Here is a 9,595-nt window from a genome sequence, read left to right on the forward strand (position 1 = left end):
TGCTCCACGGGACACTGAACCATTCTTGTTACTTACATACTGGACTGCAACAATATTGTCTCCAGAAGAGATCTTCTTCATGGAAACATCAAAGTCTTTTTCTAACTTTTGCAACATGCCCCCATAAATCGCTGTAATATAATTCAGAATTGTTTCATTTACTGGTAACTCAAAATTGGAAGAGGACCTGGCGGACTCTGCACCAGGGGACCTGGTGGAATTGATGTCAGAGGGCCTGGCAGAAGCGAATTCTCCACATATGGGACATGCAGACTTTGTTTTAAAAGCCACATTTATGCAGTCCTTACAGAATGAATGCTTACATTTTCTTAAAGTTTCTTGATCTTCACTTACTCGACCACAAAACAAGCAGGTCAGGTCCTCAACTCCAGCCTCCAATTTACTTGCTGAAGCTGAATACATCTTAGACTTGTATTCCGATGTCAAAGGTGACTTCTTATTTGAACTTGCAGCGTCAGGAACTGAATAGGTATCCAATTGGCTGAGTTGAGATTTCAGGATATGTGCGCAGCTATTGACATCAGCAGGCTCTCCAATTATAACAAACTCTGTATCCTTAGTAGTAAGCAAAACCTTTGTAAATTTCTTTTGCAGAGATGCTCCAGTATCTTTTCTTATTGTTCTTCTGCATGGGTTCTTTATCACTTCCATTTTTAAGTTCGTAGCAATTTGTTGAAACAGAGTCACAAATGAATCTGTTGCTCCACGGGACACTGAACCATTCTTGTTACTTACATACTGGACTGTAACAATATTGTCTCCAGAAGGGATCTTCTTCATGGAAACATCAAAGTCTTTCTCTAACTTTTGCAACGTGCTCCCATAAATCTCTGTAATGTAATTCAGAATTGTTTCATTTACTGGTAACTCAAAATTGGAAGAAGACCTGGCGGACTCTGCATCAGGGGACCTGGTGGTGTTGTCATCAGAAGGTCTGGTGGACTCTGTGCCTGAAGACCTGGTCAATTTTGCTCCAGAGAACCTGCTAGTTTCTGTTCGAGCGGACCTGAAAGGTTCCACTCCATAGGGCCTCATCTTAAGTTTCAATAACTGTGTGTGAATGTCATTAATCTTTTCAAATGAATCAATAACTTCATAACTATTTCCATAATTCTTACACTTTTCAATTGATTTGCCTGATTGAATAATGTTCAATGCCTCATTTGCCTTGTCCTTGAAGATGTTTAAATCAATGATCGCTCTGACTTCAGGAAATACCTGAAATAAGTAAAATCCAATGATAAATATACAATGTTACAGTTATACCATTTATAAATGTTACCTTAAGCTGTGTTTAAGTTGCTTGCAAAAACATTTTCTGTTATCTTCCCTCTTCTCAAACATAGAGTTGAGGATTAATTTGACTTCACTTAGTCACCAAGTTTTTGTTAAATACTCGACTTAGAATGAGGTGCAGGCCACTTGACACTTGGAGTCTAGTCTGCCACTTGACAAGTTCATAGCTGGTCTGGTTGTGATCTCAACTCCATCATCTTGTCTGTCTCCTCATAACTTTTGACTCCCTTGTCTACCAAGGAGCTACCTAACACAGCACTGAATAAACTCAATGTCATTGCTCTGCACCGCCTTCTGCGGGAAAGAATTCAAATCTTCTTAGGACCTAATATGTTTCAAATTCATCACTACTCATTCTTCTAAACCCCAATATGTTCAAGATTTCCCGATAAGGTATTCACCCCGAGTTGAGTGAATCTTCTGTGAACTGCTTCTAATTCAGTTAAATATTTTAAGAAATAGGTGACCAAAACAGCACACAGGATTCCAAATGTGATCTCACCAAGCCCTAAATAACTGCAATAAAACTCTCCCACTCATATATATATAATATATAAAATATACACACACACCATTCCCCTTGCAATGAACATCAATATTTGTCTTCTTAATTGTGTGCTGTGCTGCAAACTAACATTTTTGTGATTCACATACCAACACAACCAGATCCATCTGCATCTCCGAGTTCTGCAGTTCTTTCTCCATTTATATAACATAGTCCTTTTCTATTCCTTCAGCCAAAATAGACAAGTTCATATTTTTCCATGTTAAATTCCATCCGGCAATTTATTTGCCCAGCCACTTAATCTTCTAATTTGTTCAGAGACTCTTTACCGCCTCCTGACAACTGACTTTCCAACCTATCTTCACATCATCAGCAAATTTCATTACTATCAATTTGGTCCCTTCAACCAAGTTATTTACAAATCATCAAGAGCTGAGTCCTCACTACTGATAACTGTGGCACTTGACAAATAACATTTTGCCCAAAGACACACTTATCTATTCTCTCTGATTCGTGTCAACTAATGAATCTTTTACCCATGCCAACATGTTACTCCCTACACCATGTCCTCTTATCTTGAATGGTAATATTTGATGGGACGCTTCATCAAATTCATTCTGCAAATACAGGTATTCCACTTCTAAGGGACCCCCACCCTCTTCATCCACTTGTTTGTTACTTCTTTAAAGAACTTCAATAAATTAAACAGTATTGCCCTTCCACAAAACCATTTTGACTCTCCTTGACCCTATTACAATTTTCTAGACATCTTGCTTTGACCTCTTTAATAATAGATACTAGCAGTTTCATAACAACAGATGTTACGCTAACTACCTCATAGTTTCTTTCTTTCTTCCCCTTTCTTGAATGAAAGGTGTTACATTAGCTGTTTTCCAATCCACCAGGACCCACAGAAGAATTTTAAAGTATTATAACCAATCTCCTCGCTCCAGGGCTACTTATTTAAGATCCTAGGATGCAGCTTATCTACCCCTGGGAACCTGACAGCCTTAGGTCAAATTGTTTTCAATCGTCTTTGGAACATTTTCTAACTCTTTTGCAGCAAAGCCAGACATAAAATGCCTATTCAATTTCTCCACCAATTCCTTGCTTTTCATTAATTCCACACACATGGTCTCTCTAGAGAACCAACACTAGCTTTAGTTTATTCTATTTAAATACCTCTGGATGCTCTCACAATTCAATTTTATGTTACGAGCTTTGTCTCACAGCCTATGATCTCCTTAGTTTTTAGATATTCTTGTTTCAGATTTTAAAAGTCAACAATCTGTGGAAATACCACAGTATTACAGATACTTTCAGTGTTTCTTCCAATTTTATACTATGATTCATGCTGCATCCTGCTCGAAGAATTGTTCTTTCACACTGGAATAAAACTTTGCTGAGAGTTCTTAAGTATGAGGTTGTAGACTTGCTCACCAAGCCGGTGTGTTTGATAGCAGACATTTTGTCACCCTGCTAGGTAACATCATCAGTGCGCCTCCAGTGAAGCACTGGTGTTCTGAAAATCTTGTTATTTATATGCCTAGGTTTGCTGGGGTGGTTGGCATCACTTCCAGTCTGTTTTTCAATGGTTTGTATATCGGGTCCAGTTCAATGTGTTTGTTGATGGACTTCTGGTTGGAATACCAGGCCTCTGGGAATTCCCTGGCATGTCTCTGTTTGGCTTGTGCTATTATGGATCTGTTGTTCCAGTTGAATTCGTGTACACTTTCATCCGTGTGTACTCAGACCAGTGAGAATTAGTCGTGTCTCTTGGTGGCTAGTTGGTGTTTGTGTATCCTAATTGTCAGTTTTCTTCCTATTTGACCTATGTAATGTTTCTCACAGTCCTTGCATGGTATTTTGTATATTACGTTAGTTTTATTGGTTGTGGGTATGGGATTCTTTACGTTCATCAGTAGCTGTCATAGGGTGGTTGTTGGTTTGTGAGCTACCGTGATACCTCGAAGGACTTACACAGAGTTTTTAAACAGAGTGGAAACACAAAAAGCACAATCCGCCATTTCCTCGGCGACAGACAACAACAAGACGACACAACACGGCCAGACACACTAGTCACCCTACTGGACATCAGAGAAATATCAGAGATGACCACAAGACTACTCAGATCCCTAGGTATCAGGGAAGCCCACAAACCAACAACAACCCTATGTCAGCTACTGAGGAACGTTAAGGATCCCATATCCACAACCAATAAAACTAACGCAATATACAAAATACCATGCAAGGACTGTGAGAAACATTACATAGGTCAAACGGGAAGAAAACTGACAATAAGGATGCGCGAACACCAACAAGCCACCCAGAGACACAACCAATTCTCACTGGTTTAAGTACACGTGGACAAAGATGAACACAAATTCGACTCAGACAACACATCCATAATAGCACAAGCCAAACAGAGGCATACTAGGGAATACCTGGAGGCCTGGCATTCTAACCAGAACTCCATTAAAAACACACTGAACTGGACCCGATATACAAATCACTGAAAAACAGAACTGGAAGTGATGCCAACCACCCCAGCAAATCAAGGCATATAAATAACAAGTACTACAGAACACCAACACTTCACCGGTGGCGCACTGACGACATTACCTAGCAGGGTGACGAAACATCTGCAACCAAGCACACCTGCTCGGCAAGCAAATCTACAACGTCATCCACAAACCCAGCTACAAATCTTCCCAAAAACGTTCTTAAGTATCTTCTCAAAACCATGCCACAGCAACTCCTCTGCTCTTAATCTAGTTTCCAATTAACTTGAACTAACTCTGACTTCATGCCCTTATAATGGCCTTTCTTCAGGTTTGAAAAACTTAAACCAAAATTTTTCCCTTCAAAATCAACATGTAATATTATCATGTTATGAACACCGTCACCTGGAGACCCCTTTGCCATGGGATTTTCAATAAATCCAGTCTCATTGCTCATACTAAGTTATGACAGTAAGAATGACACACCTAGATGATAGCAAAAATAAAAATTGCTGGAAAAGCTCAGCAGGTCTGGCAGCATCTGTGGATAGAAATCAGAGTTAACGTTTTGGGTCAAGTCACCTTTCCTCAGAACTGGATGAAAGCAAGTTGTGAGGAAAATGCAAAAATGCTCCAAGCAGATTTGCATCCAATCTGTAATTTGGAGAAAGGAGAGATTTGGGGAGATGTTGTAATGCTAGTGTGACCAGCAATCCAAGTTGATAATCTGAGGGCGGTGACTCAAATCTCACTATTATGACTGGTAGAGTCTAGTCTTAATTGATAAATCTGGAATTGAAAGCGAGCATCAATGATGATGACCTTGAAACTATGATTGGTGATCGTAAAAAAAAAGTTCCCAAATGTCCTTCTGGGAAGGAAATCTGCCACCCTGCCCTTGTCTGGCCTATATGTGACTCCTGACCCACAGCAATGTGGTTGATTCTTAACTGCCTTCTGAACTGACTTACCCATCGAGGTCAATTAGGATGGGTTATAAATAACTGATCTTTATTTTCTGGCATTTAAAAGAATGGTAAGTGATCTCATTCGAATACAAAATTGTAAGAATTTTCTATTATAAAATTCCCCTGGCTGATACCAGGGGAAAAAGTCTCAGAATATGGGACAGGCCATTTAGAATTTGAGTTAGGGAGGAATTCCAGAACTCAGAGGTGACAGCTCGTACAAATGTTTTGCTCTGGAGTGCTGTGTTAGCTCAGACACTGAGCATGTTTAAGACAGAGATCGGTAGATTTCTATAGATTTCAAACACCAAGCGATACAGGGATAGCATGGGAAAATTGTGTTAAAGTAGAAGGTCAGCTGTGAATTGAAGTGGAATCAAAGGGCTGAATCACCTACTGCACCTATTTTTTAGGTTCAAGTAGTTTATATATTTGATACAGTTTAAATTATCTGATCTCAGTTTGGTGATAATGGGCAACTATAACTAGATTTAGTCCATAATTTGCCGGGGTGATGCAGCAATCAAATCTTGCTGGAAGTCAGAGTCATACAGCATGGAAACAGGCCCTTCGGTCCAACTCATCAACTAAGGGGTCAATTGTTGCATCTTCCTTAATCCTACTGCTAATGCTTATTATTCTGCAGGAACATTCAACAGCAATGACTATTGGATGAAGTACTAGATAACTGCTGGATCCCAATGGAAAATGTCACATCAATTGCTGTAAACCATGATTTACTACAAAAAATTCAGTCAGACAGAAATAAATTATTTTCTGCAAAGTGTTTTAAATTCATACTTTGCAGATGATACGCATTGATGTACTTTTTTAAAAATTGTGTTTATTACACAACTCATGGACGCTAAAAATCAGTAAGACAGAATCAATTTTATAACTTAGCAGTTCAAACGAAACAGAAATATATACATATGGCAGTCATTAACTATTTGGAAAACATTCACATCATTTGTCCTCTATTTTGTTATCCACAACTGATAGAGGAGACTCCCCCACCCCCAACCACCATATCCACAAGGATATTTCTGCCATGTTGTGCTCATCGCACTGGTACCCAATTATTCGAATCATGCTCCTGCAACCAGACAATTGCAGCTAGGCTAGTACTCAAAGGATCGTTTATCAACCTATCAATTTCGTTAGAGAGAAGGTTAAGAGGTGACTTGATAGAGACATACAAGATGATCAGAGGATTAGACAGGGTGGACTGTGGGAGCCATTTTCCTCGGATGGTGACGGCTAGCACGAGGGGACATAGCTTTAAATTGAGGGGTGATAGATATAGGACAGATGTCAGAGGTAGGTTCTTTACTCAGAGAGTAGTAAGGGCGTGGAATGCCCTGCCTGCAAAAATAGTAGACTCGCCCACTTTAAGGGCATTTAAATAGTCATTGGATAAACATATGGATGATAATGGAATAGTTTAGGTTAGATGGGCTTCAGATTGGTTTCACAGGTCGGCGCAACATCGAGGGCCGAAGGGCCTGTACTGCGCTGTGATGTTCTATGTTCTATGTAATTTCAAGAAAACAAAATCAATTGCTTCGCCATATTTACTATCGAAAATGACAGGCATTCCCCCAAGACCCTTTCTTCGTCGACGTTTTTCTGTTTAAAAACTGAAATCTGGGGTGGGGTGGAGGCAGCGAATGCTAAATGCTGAATGAGTCTCAATCAAAATGATCCCGGGGGAAGTGAGAGGGTTCAATGTGCGGAATGAGATAGACCAGAATTCTGGCAGCTTTTGGGAAACAACTGGCTGCAAGAATGAGTCCAGATCAGGATGTGTCTGGTCCGAGAGGTCTTCCTCGCCTGTCTAGGATCTGAGAAATCTCAGGAGGAGCATTACCGAGACGCTGGGAATTCTGGAACTGCATCATCAACGGAGCACAGCAAATGAGTCACAACACCCTCATCTGAAAAAAAATACGTGCTGCTTCTTCAAAAACACATGAATGGTGTGTGCTACATTGGGCGAGCACAGTGGCAAAGAGTTACTACACGCCGCAACTCGAAGCTACAAATGATGGACTGTTTTTGTTAGTAGAAAAGCGTGATAATACACAACACACCTCCATCTGAAGTCCCCGGGACGGACGGTGAAGGCACCGTTCCCAGATGCAGTGACACAGCAGCAGACGCGGGCTCAGGCACCCACACAGACGGCGCTTTCGCCGCGCACCCGATCCAGCCCGAGTGCCAGCACCCGCCGCCGATTGGAGAACGGCCCCCAGTCCGGCACACCCCGTTCTTCTGATTGGTGCGCGTGGCTGTCAATCACCCGCCTTCGGTTCGGGTCGGAAAGCATTGCCGATTCTGCTTTTGGAAAGTGCAAAGTTTCACTTTCGTTTGTCCGCCATTGAGTTGGTTTCACCGGTTCTCTAACAAAAAGAAAACAAGTAGCCGGAAAAAATCAGCAGGAGTTCCGGCAGCTCTGGTGAAAAAAAAATCAGAGTTAATGTGTTGGGTCCGGTGAGGAAGGGGCACCGGACTCAAAACGTTAACTCTGATTTTTTTTTCTTCACAGATGCTGCCAGACCTGCTGAGCTTTTCCAGCAATTTCTGTTTTTGTTCCTGATTTACAGCATCCGCCGTTCTTTCGGTTTCAATAACTCTCTAGTGATTTATCTTATTTCTTTACATATGTGCGGAGGATGGGGAAATGCTTCACTAGTTATCCCATTGACCGGAGTAAAAGTATTGTATAAGGTTTAGGATTAAAAACATTTAATTCCAGAACGTCCGTTAGGTAATGCTTAGAAACATAGCAAAATAGCAGAAACTATTCATCGTGATCTTGGCTGATATCCAACTCAATAGCCTATTCCTGCATTTGCCCCATATCCTTTGATCCTTTTAGCCCCCAAGTGCTTTATCCAACTTCTTGAAATCATACAATGTTTTGGTCTTGACTGCCTTTTTTGGTAGTTTATTGATTCTATAGGACGTCTTGCTACCACACATGTAAACCTATTGGGTGAATTTGTATTTGCAGATAGATTCTTTTTTTTTCAAAAAGCACACAATTTATCAACAATGTGGTATTTTATGAATTCCCACTTTAGAAATAAAACCAGTCTGACTCCAAACCAAAACACAAACAGGTTCTAAACACTGCCTCACTCCTAACATGCATTGTCTGACCTAAAATGTCACCTCTTTACACTCATAAAACCTTTAGTTCTCTCACGACAGTGGCTTGAAAGGAATTTGGGGATTTACATAAACATGTTAATCAATTAAAACATTTTAACTGATTAAAGATTTAACAGCATCTTAGGTTTGTTTAATACATCCTCATCAGTGGTGTGACCCTTTGATCTTTTACTTATAAATTCTGTGTGTGATACTACATCTCTCATTAACACCTGAAAAACGAGTGAAACTTTGAAAGCTTGCATTTTCAATTAAACCTGTTGGACTATAACCTGGTGTTATGTGATTTCTGACATCTGCCATTAGAGGACATTAGTGAGTCCACATCTGGAATATTGCATGCAGTTTTGACCTCCTTATCTGAGGGAGGATGTTCTTGCTATAGAGGGAGCGCAGCAAAGTTTTACCGAATTGAATACTAAATAAAAACCAAAATAACCCCTGATGCTGCAAATCAGAAACAAAAACAGAAATTGCTGGAAAAGATCAGCTGGTCTGGCAGTATCTGTGTAGAGAAATCAGAGTTAACATTTCAGGTCCAGTGACCGGTTGTGAGGAAGGGTCACTAGACCCGAAATGTTAACTCAGATTTTTCTGCCTAGATGCTGCCAGACTTGCTGAGCTTTTAACAGCAATTTCCGTTTTTGTTTACCAAATTGAATCCTGGGATGGCAGGACTGACATATGAAGAGAGGTTGACTTGGTTGGGATTGTATTCACTAGAAGAATTGGCGGGGGGTGGGTGGAATCTCACAGAAGCCTATAAAATTCTAACAGAACAAGACAGGTTAGATACAGGAAGGATGTTCTCAAAATGGGGAGTCCAGAACCAAGATTTATAGTTTAGGGATGAGGGGTAAACCTTTGAGGACTGAGAAGAAATTTCTTCACCCAGAGAGTGGCAAGACTGTGGAATTCACAACCACAGAAAGTGGGTGAGGCCAAAACATTATGTATTTTCAAGATCGAGATAAATGCAGCTCTTGTGGCTAAAGGGATTATGTATTTTCAAGATCGAGGTAAATACAGCTCTTGTGGCTATAGGGATCAAAGGATATGGGGGATGGTGAGATAATGGTATTGAGTTTATTGATCAGCCATGGGAGGCAGGAATGGAAAGTTATTCT

At 40.5% G+C, this 9,595-nt stretch overlaps 1 protein-coding gene across 1 annotated transcript in view; it reads right to left on the bottom strand.

Annotated features, from left to right (window-relative positions):
* The window catches only part of si:dkey-3h3.3 (uncharacterized protein LOC100144568 homolog), a 25,549-nt gene extending 18,033 nt beyond the window's left edge, over window positions 1-7,516 (bottom strand). Inside the window, exons 1-2 of the mRNA XM_020514011.2 lie at window positions 7,385-7,516; window positions 1-1,239 (exon numbers count right to left, since the gene is read on the bottom strand). The exon at window positions 1-1,239 is cut by the window's left edge and continues 607 nt beyond it. Coding sequence (XP_020369600.2) covers window positions 1-23 — 23 coding nt within the window. The 5' untranslated portion in view covers window positions 24-1,239; window positions 7,385-7,516. The remainder of the gene's footprint in view (window positions 1,240-7,384) is intronic.
* Window positions 7,517-9,595: the final 2,079 nt, after the last annotated feature.

The sequence above is a fragment of the Rhincodon typus genome, chromosome 1 (genome assembly GCF_021869965.1).
Source record: "Rhincodon typus isolate 14 chromosome 1, sRhiTyp1.1, whole genome shotgun sequence".
Classification (NCBI taxonomy): domain Eukaryota; kingdom Metazoa; phylum Chordata; class Chondrichthyes; order Orectolobiformes; family Rhincodontidae; genus Rhincodon; species Rhincodon typus.